The 22,255-nt window shown below is 36.1% G+C and overlaps 1 protein-coding gene across 1 annotated transcript; it reads left to right on the top strand.

The window, feature by feature from the left end:
* The first annotated feature begins 17,724 nt into the window (after positions 1-17,724).
* LOC149241879 (homeobox-leucine zipper protein HAT1-like) lies at positions 17,725-19,153 on the top strand. The gene is made up of 4 exons (XM_089370698.1): positions 17,725-17,989; positions 18,117-18,490; positions 18,572-18,651; positions 18,895-19,153. The coding sequence occupies exons 1-4, from the start codon at positions 17,725-17,727 to the stop codon at positions 19,151-19,153; spliced, it is 978 nt and encodes a 325-aa protein (XP_089226824.1).
* Positions 19,154-22,255: the final 3,102 nt, after the last annotated feature.

Genomic DNA, 22,255 nt, shown 5'->3' on the forward strand with positions numbered 1-22,255 from the left:
GTAGGGTGTTGATCTTCCACATTTACTTATTAACATTCTATACATTTTGCTAAGTATTTTTCCACCTCCTTCATCCCTAGCCAAAATATTTTTTCCTTAATGTTGTTATGATATTTTGGTATCCAAGATGGCTTTCATATGCTTTCTTGTCATATTCATCCAATATCATTTATTTTAGCACACTCACATTGAAATATAATCTATTTCAGTAGGTTAGTAACTTTTCAGAATTTTCAACATATGCTCAGACTTCCATTTTCTATAATTTTTGTTGAATTTCCATATATTTATGATATTTTTGCATTGAATTTTTTTTTTTTTTTCACAAAATATGTACTGATACTACTAACCGATGTTCCCATAAAAGCGTGATGTTTCTACTTAATGCATCAACTATTTTGTTTTATTTTCCTTTTATGTGTTTAATATGGAATTCAAACTCACTGAGGAAAGCTAGCTACCTTCGTTGTCTAGAATTTAGATAAGGTTGGATGAAAAAATATTTCATGCTTATGTGATCCATTACCAAGGTAAATATTTTTCCTAACAAATATTGTCTCCACAGTTGTAGAGCATCTACCACTACTACCAGCTTTAGATGATACACAACATAATTCTTTTCATGTGGTTTCAACTTCCTAGACTCATAGGATACTAATGCATTTTCCTACATCAACACTCTCCCAAGGCCTTCCAAACATGCATCAGTACAAACAATGAATTCCTTGTTTGGGTCTACAATTTTTAGTATAGGAGCTAGTGTCAGAAATTTTTTTAACTTGTTAAAGCTTTCCTAGCATTTGGTTGTTCACTCAGAATTTGTTCCCTTTTTCTATAATGAAGTAATGGGATAAGAAAATTTTGAAGATCCCTTTGCGAACATTTGAGAATATCTTTTGATCCCCATAAATGATCGAACTACTGAGGCATCATTAGGTATGGGCCAATTCATAATAGCCCTAACCTTTATAGGATCAAGAGGAAATGTAGTGACCTAAATGCTGTATTATGTATTTGTAAAACTCACATTTTCTAAGTTTTACATATATTTAATGTTATCTTAAAGTTTGTAACCCCAATTTCCGATGTTGTTTGTGTTCTTCTTCATTTTTAGAATGCACTAAGATATCATCTATGAATACTAGCACCAACCTATCAATATATTTTTCGAGTATATTGTTCATTAAACACATGAAGTTTGTTGGTGCATTAGTGAGAACAAAGGGTAACACTACGAACCCATAGTGACCATACCCATTTCTAAAAGTTGTCTTATGTATACCTTTATCTTTTATCCATAGTTGGTGATAGTCATTCCTTAAATTAATATTTTAAAATCTAGTTTCTCCCATCACTTCATCAAAAATATCATCAATTCAGAGTAGTGGGTATTTATTCTTTCCAATTAGCTTATTTAATTGAAAATAATCAATGCAAATTATAAATGTGCCATCCTTTTTCTTGAAAAATAGTACAGGGTCCCCCATGGTGAGACCGTGGGCCTGATGTAACCTTTGTCTAATAGTTCATGTAACTATATTTTTAGTTCTAGTAACTTTGGTATGCTCATTTTGTAAGGAGATCTAGACAAGGGGGTGACACCTCATACTAAATGGATGGAGAAATCTATGTATCTATGAGGGGGTAAACCTAGAATTTACTCTAAAAAAACATCATGGAATTCACTTATGACTAGAAAGATCTCTAAATTTTCCTTTTTTGTTTATCGGTTATTTGTTTCCACCTGCACCCTTGCAAAAATTTCGTGGATAGCACTAGGATAACTGGAGAGTATGAACAAGTATTTTTCTTGGACACCCATGAGTTTAGTTGTAGCATTATCAAGTGTGATGACATTTTCCACTACAACTATGTGGTCATGCATTTCAAATTTTAGTACATACCGATAGTCACATTCTCGGAAGGCCCCACCACATTTTGTGTAGTTCCACATTCCATTGAGTGGTTGACAACTTTTTTCATGGATTGCATTGCATCAGATGAGAAGGGGCATGCAAGGAAGTAGAAATATTACATGTTAATAAAGGTGATGGTTCCACGAACAAAGAACCATGTTGGTTTTCCAACAGGATGTGAGTCTATGAGGCTAACAATTGTACATTGCGGTTGGCCCCGCTTGGAAGGCCTCATGAATTTTCTACTTAACAATGGTGAAGGGCCAAGTGGTCTCTTTGATTAAACCATGATTGGAAGCACATTCGAAGCACTAAAAGAGGCAATTTCAACAAGCTTATTTCCTAGGGTGTGGTAATGCACCCCCTCCCCCCCACCCCCCCATAGGGTGATTTCGATACTATATACATACATGTCTTGTAAGATGAGAGTTTTCCTAGGTGTTTTAGAGCCATCTCTTCGACGAATGGTGGAAGTTGCAGAAGTGGACCTGACAATGCTAATGATATCAAAATTGAGCCAAGGTTTGCAAATATGATTTCATCTATAGACTTAAAACAAAAAAAGTTGAAAGGAATTGTCGAAACATCATCTAAGGAAGGTTCAATAGTAGAAGTTGCAGAGAGGGAGACTTCCCATTTTCTATCTAGATGGTTGTAATTTGTGTTTGTTAGTTTAACATTTCTATTTGAAACCATGTAAAGCTTCCCAATTTAGACAAGGTCATGCAAGGAATCTTCTATACCACTGAAGGCAGAGAGATGGATTGTATCATTGGCATAATCAAGGAGGTTAAATCCAAAGACCTTTTTGTAGCCTTGATCATCGTTGTAAGTGAACAAATGTTTTTGAAAGCACCCTACCATGGATCAACCATTTCTTAGGATAGGGGCTTAGTGTCATGAATGGAATGGCAACAGGTAGAACAGAGGACAATTTAGTTGATGATGATGCACAATCCTATGTCGAAGAAACATTAGACGGGGGAGGCGAATGTGAAGTTGAATAACCGGGTTGGTATGTCAATATTTGTACAATTTTAAGAAGATTTGGGTCCTCAATCAATGTTTCATGACATTCGAGAACTTCCAGTTCAATAATTTACAGAGTTCTGAAAAGAAGGAAAGAGAAAAGAAACATTATATTAGTTAGAGTGACAATGGCAGAGAGAGGGAAGGAATAAAAAAACATGAGGAAAATGGTTAAGAGTGAACATATGCATAGTTGTGAAAATACATTCAACTGACTTCTTTGAGAATGATAATTGAGCCCAACTGGAGGGCATCAGAGATGACATGGTTGAGTCGTAGTGTTGGAGAGGGAAATGTGGTAGCATTGGGAGGATGTCTTTGTGGAAGCAAGTAGGTGGAGTTCAACAATTTCGAGTGATGGTTGGATTGCTATAGAGCCAACGAGCAATAAAGTTATGTAATTCATTTTCAAGGTAAATTCCATGCTGATGAGGAAAGCAGTTTTCCTGAAACGTCAAATCCCATAAAATGTTGTCAACATTGGAAGAGAAGAAAAAATAAAATAGCGAGCATGAACATTCATAGGATTGGCATACTTGGAGCCAGACGAAAGAAGAAAGATTTATAATTTAGATTTTTTCCAATAATCAAAGGTAAGGGGAAAGGAAAATTGAAATGCTTAAGCATGGAAAGTTAGTTGTCTGTATATGGCATTTCAGAAACTCTACGAGAAGGTGTGTTGTATGTCATGATAAAGCACATAGTATGCTAAGCTATATACGCATTATGAAAACATTAATACTTTCAATTTGAGTGCAAAAGATGATATGGTTAGGAGGTTCTCGATTCTGACTTGTTAGTTGTTGAAATTTTGGGGAAGTTATCTCGTTGAATATAGTCGCACGACGCACAGTAACAATAGTAAGAGAAATAAAAAGAGACCAACAACAACACAAGAACAACAACAAGAAATGAAACTCGAAAAATCCATAGAATAGTGCGACGTGAAGAGGCTAAATAGAGCATACACCCATCTACCAGCTAAGTAGAGGGAGAAATAAATTAGAGTCAGGACACATGGTAGAGGTCGTAGGGTTACCAATGACAGAGACAATGATAGAGATGGTCATCCAAGTGAGAGTAAAGTGAGAATAAATGCACATAGGTGGGCCATTAATTAGATTATTGAACAAAACAGTCCTCGACATTAGGATGTGTGGATAAGTTTCAAACCTTAATCAAAGGAAAATGTGACATATGGATTAAATATACATGGGAGTTTTGGGATTTTGAAACTTTGACATTAGAAGAATCATTTTCAAAATATTGCAAGTTGAAAGTTCGATCCAGCATATCAATGTGGCTCATTTGAGTAAACGCATATAATAAAGTGTCGATGGCAAAAAACATATCAATTTCATGTGAGTGAGAATAAAGAAAAAATAAATGTACATGGTCGGTACATTAATTAGATTAATCAATAGAGTAGCCACTGAGACTAAGATGTGTGTAGAGGTTTGAAGTTGCAATTGTTAAGAAAATGTGGCATATTGATTAAATATATATTTGAGTTTTCGGGCATTGAAACCTTGACACTAGAAGAAATATTTTGGAAATCTGTAGACAAAAATGGCCAATCGATCATATTAATTTACCTCTACACAAGGGCGTAAAAGATGCAATATTCATACGAGGGAGAATAAAATGACAACAAATGCAGAAAATCAGCTAACCAACATTAATTAATGAATAAAATAGACAGTGAAAGCAAGATACGTGTATGGATAGTGGACCTTATTGGAGGTCGTATTAGAAAAGCTATGATAAGCGGTGAATGTGATTTCACATTTAATTTTGATATACAATCAGTGTTGTATATTAGTGGTTGGAGGTCTATAGCATAGTTCAGAGATTCAGAATTTAGATTTTTTTTGTTATCATACACGACCAATGCTACATGTATTGGAAATTTCAAAATGAATTTCCGAAATGTTATTAGTATGATATACCTCTATGATAAAGAGGTTCATCCATCAAATACACCAATAGGAATGTCCCGCGGGTCCAAGGTGTCATTGCCTTATTTGTTTCAGATATCTAGCAATCCTTGTTGGCCTCCAAATGCACTGTTTTTTCAGGTTTCGGCTTCTGAATTTGGATATTTCTATGCGTTCTGATATCTAAACTCTCCATAGGTATGAAAAACAATTCAATATAACATCACATCCACTCTCAAGGGGAACTTTCCGAGAATGGGCCACATCTTAAAAGTGCCAATATTTCAAGTTGCGATATGCGAGTTGTGATATGGAGGAAATGACTGGTAACAAGCTGCTAGTGTTAAAGTGTCGGGATGGACGATAACATATTAACAAAGGATTTATCTACAAACAAAAGGAGATCAAGGCTTTTCTCCCTCCTCCCAAAGGGATGCATAGTATCAAAAAGACTGGCTTTGATAAGAGACATGTGGCAAAAAACAATTGGACGCGTTGGAAACAATAATTGGTTGCACCAAGTGACGCAGGGAGGCTGAAATCATCATGATGTGCCAACAAGATTGACACGTAGCAGGAGGGTTTGAAAGTTTCAAGGCTCATAACACACCAAAAATAGGTGGCATGTGACATTATTCCAAAGGTGACATGTGGCAGATATGTGGCAGTGATGGCCTCACGTATGGGAGATCAATGACCAGAGGTTGAGTCATATTGTTCATCTATGTGAAACCTCTCATTTATAACCTTCGATTGAAGGGCTCCGTTATGACAACCATACTGTGGTCACGTGAAGAGCCACAAGACGAAGGCCCAAACGCAGAAGGTGATCAGTGATTGGAAATTGACGAATTAACATGTCGTGCACCAAGGTTGCACCTCCGATTGGAAATCATCGATAAAGAGGGATCCAATTTTGGGGCTAGCACCATAGTCACAAAGAATTCAAAGGAATCAAGGTGGCACGTGGCATGATTCAAAAGGTGACACATGGCAGATACGTGGCAGTGATGGCATGATGTATGGGAGATCAATAATCCCAGGTTGAGTCGTATTGTGCATCAAAGTGAAAACTTGGATTGATAACCTCTGATTGAAATGCTTTGATACGGGGGTTAGACTGCAGTCATGTGAAAAGCCACAGGACCGAGGCCCAAACACAGAAGGTGATCGGTGATCAGAAATTGGTGAATTGACATGCCGTGTAGTAATGTTGCACCTCTGCTTTTAAATCGTTGATAGAGAGGACTCTTATTTGGGGCTTCACTCATATCCTCTTCACATAGATCAAGCAATGTCACTTATCGAAGAACACAAGTTTTGGGACTGCAACCAAATGGTACATTGTGAAATCGCCAATTGTGATTCTGCAATATTATAAAGGCCCATGTGCATGTGATGTGGCCCCATGCATTGCACATCAGAATAATTTATAGCATACTATTCTAAAGAATTGGCCCGCTATCAGAAGCTAAAGGGCTTAGCCCTATAGGGCACCGCTCACTGGCTTTGTGACGTAACGTCCTTACCACAATCATGATCTCACATTCATCCATGTGGCTGGCACATGGTTATTAAGAGTCAAACAACCTCAGGTAGAGAAAATTGTAGATTGGAGTCCCATGGTCAATCACAACATCGAAATGGTATATTTTTTGAAGGCCAGTGGATCTTCTAGGAGGAACCTCACCATAAAAATCCTATCGTCTTAAATATGCATATTAGAAACAGGTCAAACTAACATTATAATATTTCATTCAATTACGAAAAGACAGAAATCATCATTGCATTTTGTTCTTCGATCATTAACAATAATGTTTTTAACAATATATGAATTCTAATGACAATGGTACACCCAAATAACAATAAATATGAATTTACGAGATATAGTTAAGTAATATGAATGACTAAAGTGATAGGTTTCTCTATTTTCGAATAAGATTTCTAACCTATTAATTACACTCATAATTATTAGAGATTAGAGTTTATTTTGAAATAGAGATTCTAAACTTTTAATTTAGTTTCTAATAGTTATTAGATGAATGGTAGAGAGGTAATATCAAAGGATTTTATATAATATTCATAGTAATATACACAAATTAAAGTTTGAGATTTATTTCCAAAGTAGTTAGGTTTTTTTCCCTTTTAATTCAATTGACTGATAAAACAAATGTCATATGTAAAAGTATCATTTGAAGTGACTTATACTTTTTTGGGAATGATGCGTTAATAAGCGATGGTATTGGTGAGTGGTAGTGTAAGAAATTCTATTTATAGATTAAGAATGTCAATGCTAAAGTGGGGCTAAATCTCGATCTTTAAAAATATTTTTCCATGTTTCTTAAATGCACAAATTTATAACTTATATTTTAATTTTTTTAATTAATAATAATAATAATATAGTTAGCTTTAATGAATTTTTAGTATTCGAAATGTGATATGTATCATGTAGTTCGATTTTTCTCAGTTATAGTGGATTATGCCTATCAATCTTGACCAACCATTTAATTTATATGAATTTGACACTTTAATTATCAATAAGTATTTGAATGATGACAAGGATTTAACCTCCATAGAATATTTATAGAATTTCCTTAGTACTTAGTAATAAGGGAAGTCTTTAGGGGAAACTCAAATGGTGATGACTATGTAAATTAAATATTATGTATGGGGAGGCGTGATGTTCTACTTACCCCATCCATTGATGCATCTGGAAGGGGTATACTTACACACCTAAAGGTTATACTAGTAAATGTTCGAATCAACCCACCCATGTGGTGATGAGAGTATGAGACTGGCCATCTACCCATGCATGTGGTGATGCGAGTATGAGACTAGCCTAGTTGTTGACTGCTCTAGATACAATAAATAAATAAACAAAAGAAAATGTAATTATATGGTTTTTTCAAATTTGATTAAATTTATTAATTAAAATGAAATATGTTTTATGAACATGTTCCTAGTTGTTGACTCTTCTAGGTAAAGAAAAAAAATGAAAAGTTGAAATTTATATAAAATTTAGTTGTGTCTTTTCTTTCTTTTTAATTTAACTGATTAGTTAAAAAAATGTCATATGAACATGTGCTCTATGAACATGAGTTATGGCATTTTGGGCATGTAGTATTAGTAAGGCATGCTATTGGTCCATGATATTCTAGAAAAGTCCATTTACAAGTTAATTCTCCATGCTAAAGTGGAAATTATGTCAATATCTAAATATCTTTTATATATATATATATATATATATATATATATATATATATATATATATATATATATATATATATATATATAATTTAAAAAATAATTAAATTTAATTAATTTTTATGATTTTTAAAATCTATATAATATGAAATATATTATAAAATGAGTATTTTGATTTCTTTGATATTTATCAATTATTTAATTTATATAAATTTTTATATATCATTTAAGTTATAAAAAAGTAAAATACATCAAAAAAAAATTAAACATAAATTTATAGATATTAAAAATCAATTATATGGATAACCAAATACGATTTCTATTTATTATTTTTATCGGAGAGGATTAGTAAATGATTAAGGAGTGATGGGTAATAGAGACTTTGGGAATAACAAAAAGTTAACCCATTGGTGGGCTATTATCCTTATTGGTAAGGAAATTAACAAATCTTTGAATGAAAGAATTCAATTCTAATTTAATTATTTTTTATAATCCCAATATGTGGATGGATTTTGATGTTTTCCTAGGGCTAAAAAATGGTGACTTAAAGATGATTTCTCATGCTTATTGATGAGGACTTCAACAAATCATGGAATTCCCACATTTGGTTTAAATGTTAAGCATTTTGAATAATTAAAAAATTATATATTTTTTAATTAGTTACAATATTTATTATTTTTCCCTCGGAAAAATCGTAATCTTTCATTAACTTTGAATAATTGCATATTGTAGATGCGATTGCATATGCTGTATATGTCTAGCCCGAGAGGGTTCAGTCAAAATTGTGAAGGTTCTCCAAAAACTATACACTGTCCAGTACACCACGCGGGGTGTTCATTCAAAATACCAGTGATCAGGGGCTCTCTACCTTGTGGTATTGTTGATCTATGTATGGGCCATGATAGAAGCAGAATTCATTGGTCCCTCGTTGTTCCTGGATCATCCACTCTCCTCTGGGAGGTACTGTAGCTTCCTTGGACAACCCGTCAGCACAGTTGTTATATTCCCTGTAAATATGATTGCATGTGATGTTATTAAATTGAGCCTTGAAAATGTTTACTTCATCCAAAATATTATTGAGTGTGTGTATGTGACAAGAAGTAATATTATTGAACCAATTAATAATGATCTTCGAGTCTCCAAAAATATTTAAGCTCATGCAATTATGTTCCAAAGAGAAATGCATGAAATGATGAAGGGTGATGAGTTATGCGAAATTATTTGTTCCAACCCCTAATCCCATCTTAACTTTGTAGTAATGTTGTTCACTAATGTATATGATGAAACCACCACCACATCCCTGTTGTTGTGCTGCGCCATCGAAATATGCCCAAGGGGTATTTTTATCAATATGAGGAGGTGTGTGAGGCCTTCGGGCTCGAGTTTGTGGAGGATCAGGCATATCATTATATGCCGATACAATACAGGCCACAATGTGTGGCCAACACACAGGTTTGTTGTCAAATATAGAGCGGTTCTGAGCCAGCCAGAGATGCCAGCTGATAATCAAAGGGAGACTTTGAAGTTTGGAACCCTTATGCTAATTGTACCAACATTCCCATGCACTGTTGATGTCATCACCTTCCCAATGCCTTGTATAATGTATGGTAGTAGAAATATTTTTCCAAAGATTAATTAGGGCTGTGCATTTCAGGAAAAGATGTAAGGTCGATTCAATTGAGTTTTTGCACAAGGTAGACCAATTCGGCCCATGAAAGGATAGGTGAATGAGATTCTCACCAGTAGGAACTTTGTCTCTAAGTATACACCAGCAAAAAAAGTATGGTCCAAGGAAGTGTAGTAAATTTCCAAATATGCTTCCACTAGAAAGTAATCTGTTCCGGTATCTTGTGGAAGATCAGGGATAGATATCCAGTCTTAGGTGAGTAGATACCATTTTCTGCATGACGCCAAATAAGCTCATCCAAGCCCTCTTTTATCCTGATATGAGATTTAGATAGTGCAAAGATGTAATCATGCCATTCTTGGTGCCAACATTGTGGTAAATCAAGCTACAAGGTGGTTTTCCATCCTTGTGCAAAGATGGTGGAATTATGATGATATGCAATATTTGCAAGCTCCTTGAGCTCATGTGAATGAATGTGTTGAATGAGTTCTCTAGACAGCTGATATCTTCCTCCACCTCTAGTCCATGGGTCCAAACCAATGCGGGCCATAGATCCATCATTGATTCTCCAGGCCAGATTATCCTTGATGTGAGGAAGAGAGTGAAGGAGTGCCTTCCAGACAGATGAGATACCAGTTTTAGGCCAACTTGGCAAATGAACCCAATCCATGATTTGTTGAGGCCAAATATACTTGTGATATGTGATGGCAGTCCAAAGGTTCTGTCCGATCAACAGAGTCCATCCCATTTTTACTGCAAGGGCTTGAGAAAATAAAGGAATGTCTTTTAGACCCCATCCTCCCCATTTCTTGGGCAGCACGATCTTATTACAACAAACCCATGTAAAAAATATTTTTGTCCTAGTTGCCATTCCAAAGATATTTATTGTAGATTTGTTGTAAATGAGCCAAGATGCTACTGGGAATCCAAGCAAGTGCCATCTAGAATACAGGAGTGGCCTCAAGAACAGATTTTATAAGAACACGTTTTCTAGCTCTGGACAAATATCTATGGCTCCATATGGAAACCCTTTTCTCCAATTTTGTGACGAGCCACACCCAATCAGCAATTTTCTAGCTGATAGGCTTTATCCAGAACCCCAGGTATTTGAGACCCCAGTCCAGAGGGTTGATGCAATAAGGGAAAAGCTAATGAGCAAGTTATGACTCTTGGATGGAGGTTTGGGCAAGAGTAATGATGGATTTTGATTGATTGGATAACATCCCAGTAGCTGATGAGAAGAGACAGAGAGTTTTGGAAAAGAAGTGGGAGTCCCGAATACTTCCATCAAGAAAAATTAGAACATCATCCACAAATAGAATATGGGTGAAAAAGCATTCACCAAATATCTTGAGACCACAAAGATCATCATCTCTCTTAGCCGATGTGATCAATCGACTAAGTACATCCATGACAATCAAAAATAAGAAGGGTGAGAGAGGGCATCCTTGTCTAAGCCCCCTATCAGAGTGAAAAAAATGATATGCAGAACCATTAATGAGGATACTGAAGATGGGAGAGGTTATGCAGGCCATAATCCAAGTGATGAAATTGAGAGGAAAGCCCAAATGGATAAGGAGCATCTTAATATAAAGCCAATTGACATGGTCAAAAGCTTTTGCCAGATCTATCTTAAGAATAATGGCCTTTTGGTGTCTGGTCCACATTGAATGAATAGCTTCTTGGGCCAAGCCAATGGCTTCATGAATCTGTCGATGTTCAAGAAAGGCAAATTGCTAGGGGGCAATATGACGAGAGAGAATAGGGTGGAGGTAGTTAGCAATGATCTTGGAGATAATTTTGTACAGACAATTGTACAAATAAATTGGTCTGTAGTCATTAAAGGAGGATGGGGTGTCAGATTTAGGAATGAGGGCAATAAAAGTCGAATTGATGGCATTGTACAGCGATCCAAACAATCTGCACTCTTCCACGACTTTCAACAGATCTTGTCCCAAGAGGTCATAGAATGCAAGGTAGAATTCTATGGTCCAGCCATCCGGTCCCAGTCTCTTGTCCTTTTTGAACCATTTTACTGTGCCTTCAAGCTCTCCAGTCGTCACAGGAGCGAAAAGTTCCTCTGCCTCATCCTCATTTACAAATCTAGGGAAATGTCCGGCCACATTAATGATACCAGTAAGATTTGATCCAAGAGGGCTTTTGTATAGATTTTTGAAATGAGTAGAGCCAAGATGGGGGAGTTTATTGGAAGAATCAACCACTCCTACCTCAGGTAGAGGTAGATTCTAGATGGTGTTTGTTACCTTTCTACCTTTTGCATAGTTATGAAAAAACCTTGTATTGTCATCCCCCGCTTTCAGCCATATGGCCCTACTCCTAAGTCGGAGGGATTCCTCTCTTTTCTTTAGGATCTAAGCCTTCTGATTCTCAAGCAATCATATGTGATTTGTCTTCTACAGTGATAAACCCCAGGCTTCTCTCATCGAGTAGAGAACTCAGCTTAGTTTCTATGTGTAATAGAGCCGAATTCTCCCTCTGGTGCTTCTCTCTAGCCTAGTTAATATAAAGATGATTTAGCTTGGAAAAATTATAACAGAAACCTTTAGCAAAGGAGTCAAATCTATCGATTAGGTTGGCAACCCAAGAATCTGAAACCATACTAATATAAACAGGGTCCTGTAGCTAGACATGGTTAAATTTAAATGGGGCTTTTGGTTTAGGATGAGGCCCCAAAATATCCATATAAATGGGGGTGTGATCCAAAATACCCCCTGAACTGACCCATTGTTTATACAGATGCAACTGCTACAATAGGGGCCCCTTCATAAGGAATCTCTCTAATCTTCGAGCAAGGGCAGCTTCACCCACACTTCTATTCCTCCATGTAGGAAGAGGCTTGTTCATAGGGACATCCATAAAGTTGTGCTGCTCCAGGAGGTTTGTCATAAACCCTGAGATAGAATCCACTTGTGCCATTGACCCCCAAGATTCACTATAACCCAAGGAGAAATTGAGATCGCCTCCAATAATGATGTGATCTAAAGAGAAAATGGAGAGGCCAAGAAGATGCTGCTAGAAATTCTCCCTCTATTGAGAAGGACCATATATGTTGACAACCCGAAGGTTGGTGCCAAGCTCTGCCGAGAAAAAGTCTAACCCCAAGAACCCATGGCCTCCCCAAGATGTAGTAGCTCTGATGGTACGGGGATTATATCCAATGGCAAGGCCACTGGATCTCCCCATAACATCCAATGCCATGTAGATCCATTGTGGGGAAATAGAGTTTAGGGAGCTGCTAATGCGATTAGCCAACCTAGGGTTTCTTCTAGCAAGATAATGTCCACAGGTTCAATCTCAAAAAGTTTGCGCAAGGCTAGTTTCTTGGAGGCACTAGCCATACCTCTATAGTTGAAAGATAGACACTTCATGGGGGAACTCTACCAGGGGTATTCAGTGCTCTAAGAACCCCATCAAGAGTAGATTGCCAGCCAAAGGTGACTTCAACTCTAACATGTTTGATGGCTTTGGACAGATCAAATTTTCTCCCCCGAGATGTCAGAGAGTCTGAACTAGGTAGAGTGAGACCCAATCAGGTAAGATGTACTGGAGTCCTGCGAGATAGAGAATGGGGGTGAAGATTGTAATGATGATATTTCGAAACCCATGATGAAGATGGTGTGGAGGAGGATGTGGATAACGAATGTAGTGAGGGAGCAGTGGTGGCAATAGCAGGAGGGGATGAAAAATTGCAGAGAGCCACAGAAGTAATAATGGATGGTGCAACAAATGACGTGCAATACGCATTAAAAGAGACTAGAGGGGTTAGAGGAGTACCCGAAGCTTCGGCGGCTTCAACTGCTGCCTGAGACCTGGTGAGAGGCAGCGAGATCGATTTGTGTGCATCATCCACCATCTTTGGAAGAGGATTGCTGACCGGAGGAGTAGGGCTAGGAGCAGGTGAGCGCTTGATGGCTGGTGAGTCAATCCTGGAAGGAGCAAGTGACGCTTTAGGGGTATCCTCTGGTTTCTTGTTAAGGGGGCAATCTTTGAATATATTTCCCACCTTGTGACACCATCGGTAGCAGAATGGAACCCCTTCGTAATCCAGTATCTGGACCCTAGTGAATTTCCCCCACTAAAGAGTAATCTTCTCCTCCAAACCTTCGCAAGTGTCCAAATGGACTAGGATGTGGGCGAGGGTTCTATTCCATGATTGCATAAAGTTTCGATCATGGTCCGGATAGGTACCGAGGGCATTCCTGATTCTGATGAAGGCCTCCTCGCACCAATACTATAGAGGGAGCCCTGACAAGTGCACCCAGAGGGGTCTAGCCCCAATTTGTTCTCTCTTAGGGTCAAATAGGGGGCTCCATCTCTTGAGGAGAATCAGGGCCATCTCAATGTGCCAATACCTGGCAAGGACCAAATCTGTATAATTCTCCTTCACAAAGTGTAGGGAAAACCAACCCCTAGGAAGAACCTGCACCTCAGGCAATTCTTTAAGTAATCCACCCCAAATCTCCTTGACCCATGAAGTAAGCCTAGTTGCCGAATAAGCCCTACTGTAAACATGCCCAACAAGTATTGTGCTAGCCATATATGTCGCTTCCCCGATTGCAGAGTTCTCACCGAACCGAATTGTTGGAAGTCGCCTTCACACACTTATTATTTCTCTTCCTTGAGCAAGGTGTAGATGGGTGATCTACCAAAGGGTCAGGGGAAACTTCCAGAGGGATGGTTTTTGCAGACTTTACCTTGATAGCAGGTGTCTCGAAGTAGCTCGACATTGAGTGAGCAGAAAAAGGAGGGTTTGGGGCCGCGAAGCTATGGATGTCTTCAGACGGCGCAGAGAAGAAAGTAGAAATGGGCGGATGGGGGTTGAGAGAAGGTGATGGAGGTGTGTTCGTGGTCAGAATGTGAAATGTAACAGGTGATAATGGAAGACAATTGAGAGCACGAGATTTATTTGAGAGTGACCCGATGAAAAGAGGTGTAGAATAGTGCCCCGACAAGGTAACCACTGGCGACGAAATAGTCGGAATAGGGTTGAATGGGTGACTAGGGCCAGCTGCCAGTGTAGTGAAGCTAGGGTTCCCGAAAATGACACGGTCCGTCTATGGATCCTTGGAAAAATCGAGCTCCTCAACATCCATCGATTCCCCCATAATGCAAGTAGAAAACGACAGCAGAAAGCGGTGGACAAGGCTGTAAAGGAAACGGTGGGAAATACTCTTAGTCGGCGGGTATGCTGCTCCAGTTGACTGCAAAGAGCTGTAGTAAAAACCTAGGGTTTTACCCTAAACCCTTACGGAAAACTGCAGTAACCGACATCTCTTCCTCATCCGTGAGAACTTCTTTATGTGTAACTCAACAATAAGCATTACAATATATATATATATATATATATATTTATATTTATGATATTTTATAATATTTAAATTTGTATATTTCATTTTTAAATTATAAATTAGTTAACATATTTTAAAATTAATTAAATTTATAAGATATCATTTTATTTTAAGTGACTTAATATTATTATCGAAAAATAATGCAATAATAAAGATAACTTGTTTATTACTTTTTAAAGAATTGTAATATGGCTATATGGGATTTTTGTTGTTATGTTAAAAAATGAAGAGCTATAGTTGGAAGATATTAGTTTTAATATTGGATTGAAGCAAAGTTTTTCCTCATCTACAACTTTTTTTAGCATATATATCTAGAAGTTAGAGGGTTGTGTGGACAATGATTTTATTTTTGCATAGAGTTTACTAAGTAGTCATAATTCTTCTTCTTTCTTCACAAAATATATTGTTATTATGGGGAAATGTGCCATGATCATGCCAAAAATAAAAATTCTAAATATGGCCCTCTACTATAAGTATGACTTTGGCATTGGTAATAAATATTAAAATCAAAAAATCCATAAAGTTAATATTCACTTTGTAAATGATAACTGAAGTAACTTGGTACAAATAACAAATATAATGTTACTTAGTGCAAATATCTGAAAGTTAATGTACAACATAAGATTAATGTGAACTTCAATAAAATATGGATAAATAAATTGAAAAAAAATTCTTTCAACACTGAAAAAAAAGAAAATTATATAAACTATTGAGTGTGGGATAAAAGGAAAATTTTCTTTGCAACTCATCATTGTAATTATTTTATATCTTTATGAAATTTGGAGATGCAACATCTCTAAACAAAAATTGAAAAATATCAAGCAAATTGAAAAACTTTTCAGAACTTATATAATTTTAAAATGAAAAGAAATGTTACATTAAGAACATGACTATGACTATGTAATGTACAAAAACAACATGAAATACCCTGGTGCCTCAAACTGAAATCAAAATCCTTTGTGCCTCAAATTAATTTGGCATGAAGATGGCATACGTTAACTACATCATTGAAAAGTCAAGAAAAATCACTCCATAAAATATTAATAATATGAAAAACATTGTTAATATAAATTTAAAAATAAAATATAATGCTATAAGAAATTGAAAAATAATATAGCACTGAATTATTATAATAATACTAATTTAAAAAATTAGAACGTTTTTTTGAATTAAATTAATATAAAGTGGAAAATTAACATTAAATCTTAATTTGAAATTGTGTTAAGATACTAACTTATCAATACATTATAAATTTTTGACAACAATAAACATAATCATAAAATTTAATGAATATTAAGTGTTCAAGATACTACGAAATTTTTGGCCCACAGGTTTTGAACCAACAAGTGTGGTTCATCATCAAAACCATATGTGATTTCTACTAAAAGACTTTGCTTAATTCATTATGGATCAGAGAAGCTTGAATATAGAAACCATTATATTAATAATAATTTATTTTAAAATTATAGAAAAAAAAAATTAATAGAGGGTGGGAAAACCTGTCATAACTCAAACTAGCAGTGAAGACAACTATCTCTGGTTGCCATCCAATAATGAAGGTTGACTCATCACCTTTATTCAAGGAAAACCAGGCCACCTAGAATAATCGTGTGGTGGTTAGTAAGGGGACAGACGTGAACACAACTATCTCTTGTTGTCATCCGCTAATGAAGGTTGACTCATCACCTTTATTCAAGGAAAACCAAGCCACCTAGAATAATCCTGTAGTGGTTAGTAAGGTGACATATTTTCACCCCGACCACATGCCTCTAGATCTCTCTTTGTGAAACAAAAATAATTTTAAAATTATAAATTAATAAAATATTAAATTAATATATTAAATTTTATAATATTATTATATATTTTAAAACTAAAATTTATTTTATTGAATAAATTTATCGGATCTTCCGATATTTTGAACAAGAAATTCCTTTGTTTCAAAAATCGGCTATTTAATTTAAATCTACATTATTATGCAGTTGTCTATAAAGCAACTTTTTGAAAGCTTTTCACGTGGGTTTTTCCGGTCGAAATCCGGCAGAAATTTATTGGAATCGCAAGTTTGATAGCTAGTTTGTGCACAATGAAAGCGTCCCAGGGGTTTTCAAGGGTGCTGAATCCAAATATGCAGTTAAAAAACCGTTTTAACTACAACAAATCAAGATTTAACCTCAATTTCTTCCGCCGGATTCCGTCACCTGAATCTCCAAAAAATCGCATTATAGACAACTCCCATTATTATCCCACCTAGTGAACTTCATAAATGTTGGTATGGGAAATTGGATAAGTTGCGAAAAATTCGAAAAATGATGTGATATAAACATTGTTTTCGCTAGACGATTTGCCACAGCCATGCGCTTTTTTTCAAATAATAATGTATACGCTCTCTTCGTTGGCCAACTAGACGGGTCAAAGAGATACTATGTTAGGCTGTCAACACCCTAAATTGTCAAGGACCAACGATATTGTGTTTGACCGTGAACCTTTTATCGTTTTAACAGTCAATTATAATTATTGTTAGAGATTGAGGGGTCAGGCCGGACTCTGGATCTATCGCCATTCTCTCCTCCTATATATTCCCTTTCTATTTTACACCTTCAATCATTCCCACTCTATCGAAACCTTAGCTGAAGCAAAGAGGTATGGATCAGGATTGCAGTGCAGGTCTTTCTTTAGGTTTGGGTATAGGTGATGGGACAATCACTAATGAGATGTACGTTTCGCAAAGAAATGGGAGTGGGCCTCCTGCGCACTTACATCCGTTTCCCTCAGCTCCTGACTCGGACCGCGGAACTTTGCCCTGGGAGAAGACCTCACCATCGATTCGTATGTTCTTGCCCTCTTTAACAGATGTTAACACCTCGGACCGCGGAACTTTGCCCTGGGAGAAGACCTCACCATCGATTCGTATGTTCTTGCCCTCTTTAACAGATGTTAACACTAATCTTTAAGAACAGATTGAATTTTATTTTAATGGATGTCTGTTGTTTTAATGGTGTTTTTGAATAATAATAAGGATAATCGTAATGTGCAGAAACCATTGGTGTTGGTGGCGAGGGATCAGGGGGAGAAGCTAAGGTTCTGATCCATCCGGTAGCCCTGCCATGGCGATCTGATGCCAACAAATTCCCAGCGTCCTATTTTTACAACGAAGATGCAGGGGCCATCAATGTGTCGTCGTCCAACAGCAGCACCGTGGATTCCAACGCCACCAACACCGTGAACGGGTATACCGAGATCAAGCGAAAACGGGGCTATGGCGAGGAGTTGGAGAATGATCGAGTTTGGTCGAGGGTACTCAACGATGTGGAAGAAGAAGAGGGCTCTTCCAGGAAGAAGCTTAGACTGTCCAGAGAGCAGTGTGCTCTTCTGGAAGAAAGCTTCAAAAAGAACAGGGCACCTGAAGCTGTAAGTCTCTATTCACAGTATTTATTTATCATTTGTGTTTCGTCATGATTTCGGCTGTTGTAACTTTGTCTTCTTCCGCAGAAGCAAAAGCAAGAGTTGGCGTTACAGTTGAATCTCCGTCCTCGACAGGTTGAAGTGTGGTTCCAGAATAGACGAGCAAGGTTAGCTAGTGTCCATTATTCATTCATCGTATTTCGCATGTAGATGTTTTAATATTGGAAATTATCGCTTTGGAATCCACAGGTACATAATTTGTCCTGTAAGCTTGAGGAATGGCTTGGAACTTCAAATTCCAGCAAATTTATTATTGGGAAAAGTTTTGATCCGATGGATCCTATTGTGTTGACAGTTTTATTGATCGATTTCTGTTATAGGTTAATTAAATGTTATGAATTTGTTTTTAGGACAAAGCTGAAGCATATCGAAGTGGACTGTGAGCTTATGAAGAGATATAATGAGGTACTTGCAGAAGAGAACAGAAAACTTCACATGGAGCTGGAAAAACTGAAAGCTCTCAAAATGTCATCGCCACCTCTGAGGCCCGCGTCAACCCTAATTAGGATGTGCCCCTCATGTGAAAGAGTTTCAGCAGCTAACCCTAGCAGCGATTTGGCTTTGGCCAAATCTCGGTCTATATTTTTAGGAAGCGCTTTCCGACCATGAATGGTCCCGTAATCGTGAGAGTTTCCTTCCTCCTTAATTAATGTACTCCATCCATGGGATGTGTAATGTCTTACAAATTCAATTCACGACTGGACATCTTTCACATTGTTAAAATTTCAATTTGTGAAACATTTTTGTGTTTCTTTATTTACTTTATATTTTGGTTTAATTATTATATTTTGGTTCAAGGCTATTAAGTCTATGTTAATTTATTTCAATTGTTAATTGTCTGTTAATTTATTTAATTAGATAGGATATATTGAAATAATATATAGCTTACTGATTATGAGTCTATCAAATAAACATTCTCTTATAAAATAGAAAATGTTTATGTGATGATATCTTTTTCTGTTACTTCTTGTCTTTATGTATTTTGTTTCAATCTATCATTGTCAATCTAAAAATGTTAAATAATTACTTTAAATTATTATATTTTTAGTAAAATAGAACATCTTATTAATTTCCCTCTGAAACAAAATTTCGTTTGGCCACCTGTCATCACTCTGTGCCCTTCGACGATTAATATGTTCAGAGGTTCGATCACAGGGAGGTAGTTAGAAACAAGGGTTATTAAACCATTATCACAACAAAAAAATTTCGGCTGGCTGCTGGTCTCACTTGGTTATTAACCTGGGTAGATATTGACCTGCCACGGCAAGAGGGTAGCTGGAAGGAAGGGTTATTAAACCCGGGTCACAACAACAACCTTTTCGGTGGCCGCTCGTCTAACCTGGTTTCATGGTTCTCGGGGCGTTGGCGTGCCACTGCAAAAGCGGCGCTCTGTCTCTGCTCATAGCCAAGGTTTTGGCCCAACCATGCCTCGCCATGATCGACCCTCCCTCTCTGTGCCCACCCACAATTTTTTCTCAGAGTGCGTCTTCTGCATGGCTATTTTTTGTGCATGCTAGGGTTCTAGCATAGTCAGGCTACAAGAAGAGGGACGAAGAGGGGCGCTCACAAGGACGGTTTTCCTCAATTTTTTTCTTCCTTGGGATATGTACCCTTCATATTTCTTTTCTAGTCTGCAAAAAAATTCTTTGCATACTTTTCATTTTCTCAATGACAAGATATAAAAAAGAATTTTTTGTATTTTTATAGACCATTATTTTAATTTCTCAAAATAATATTTTCGTTCTTTGCGTTTCGTTGTTAAACACAAGCTATGTAATTTCTTTTAAGAAATATGTTCGTTTAATTTTTGCCGAATAAGTTTTTTTTTTACTTATAAATAAAATCAGATAATTTTTTATTTTTTTTTAAATATAATGCTTCTAAGGACTGTGCGTTTCCTCTCAAAAAAAATATTGACATTTTTTTTTGTCAAAAAATTATTTTTGTATTTTTTTCTTTAAAAAAAATTTGCTCCTCTGCGTTTCCTATCAAGAAAAATATTGACATTTTTTTCTAAAAAATTACGTTTGTATTTCTTTTCTTTAAAAAAACATTTCTTTTATATTTCTTTTCTTTAAAAAAAATTCTTTCAAAGAAAAATATTCATCTCTGTTTTTCACATTCTCGAAATAAATAAATAAAATTGTACATTATTTTTCATTCCTAGAACACCAAAAAAAAATCGAATTCAAGTTATTTTTTTTATCATTGTATTACACGACACACATTTCCGCTAATCAAAAAATAATTTACTCTATTTTCTTATATATATATATAAAAATATACAAAATCCTATGTCACAAACCCCGGTAACCTCGCATGTAAAAGGTAGGGAGTTAGGATTTTTATACAAATTACCACAAGTAATTATCCAATTCACAACTCCACATTCTTCGTTAACCATTAGATATAAAGTTCATTAGTACATAAAGTAAACACAGTAGAGAATAGTAACACACATAACCCTTAACAACTAACATAAACTGTCTAATGAACCTTGCATCCACGTTGCATCCATTTCATGTTTTCCTTAACCATATTCATTAATCTCTTACTTGGGAATTATGAGTATCACAACCAGTAAAGAATCATCATCATCAAGTATTCAACATCATCAAATTGACACAAAAGGCAATCACACCATTGAACACCGATGTACCCTGGAAACCCCGTAGGGTGAAAGCCAGCAAACGTTTAATCTTATTATTAAACGCTCGTGAGGGTTTTCACCCCTCACTCAATGGCTTATAAGGGATTCCATCACTTAACCATTGTCATAAAATCGTTACAATGAGTTATCATTAAGTTATCACATAACTATCTAGAAGCTAATACAGTTTTCATATAATCTTTTACTTACATACCGCCACATACAACATTCTTTGTGGCATGAATGTTCTAGTAATGGACAATCATGCAACTTGAACTCATCTGCATGGACCAATAATCCTTTTCCTGCCGTAATGTTAAACATCACTTTCCCTTTGGCATCAATCGCCATTGTTTCCTGTCAGTGTAGTTGTCAACAAGCTTTGGCAACGATATTAGATACATTATTAATAATTCATTAAACAACCTCTAAAAGTGATCTTTTAACATCTACTCATCTGCATGAGCAAGCTTAACATACTAACTAACTAGTACATCCATTCAAGTAAATTCTTGTTCTACCTTTCACAATGCTTATTCACACGGGTAGATATCTCTCTCTAAGAGATCTAACCATTAGTTTTGCAAGTCCATATTTTCTTTTTAAAACACATAACACAATGATTATGTTTACATACCAGGTAATAACTATTGTTCTGCGCCCTTGCACATGCGTTCCTTTCACATAGTTATTTTCAAGAAATTAACATAGTTTTGCTAACATACAAAGAACACATCTCCATAACACAACGACTGTTCTTTGAGCATCCATTTGCTTATCCTAATAGCCCTTCTTTAGTATATGCAATGCACATAATCTTTTAATGATACAAGTAAGGGTTCTTGCTCTTGCATGAACACTATTCATGTGTGTCTTTTAAGGAAAGAATCTTTATCTTTGTTTTTCAAAAAGGCTCTTAATAAGTTATTATTTCCATGCATGAAGAATCCTCTCTTTTCCTAAAAAGACATTATATTTGTGGATATAAAACATAAGTTTTTCTTCATGAAGGTTAGAATGATTAGCCATTTCTATTATGCATGCAATGCATAAATTTTCCA

Source organism: Pinus tabuliformis, chromosome 8 (assembly GCF_031772625.1).
Source record: "Pinus tabuliformis cultivar Carrire ecotype Pingquan chromosome 8, CPIR1, whole genome shotgun sequence".
Taxonomy (NCBI): domain Eukaryota; kingdom Viridiplantae; phylum Streptophyta; class Pinopsida; order Pinales; family Pinaceae; genus Pinus; species Pinus tabuliformis.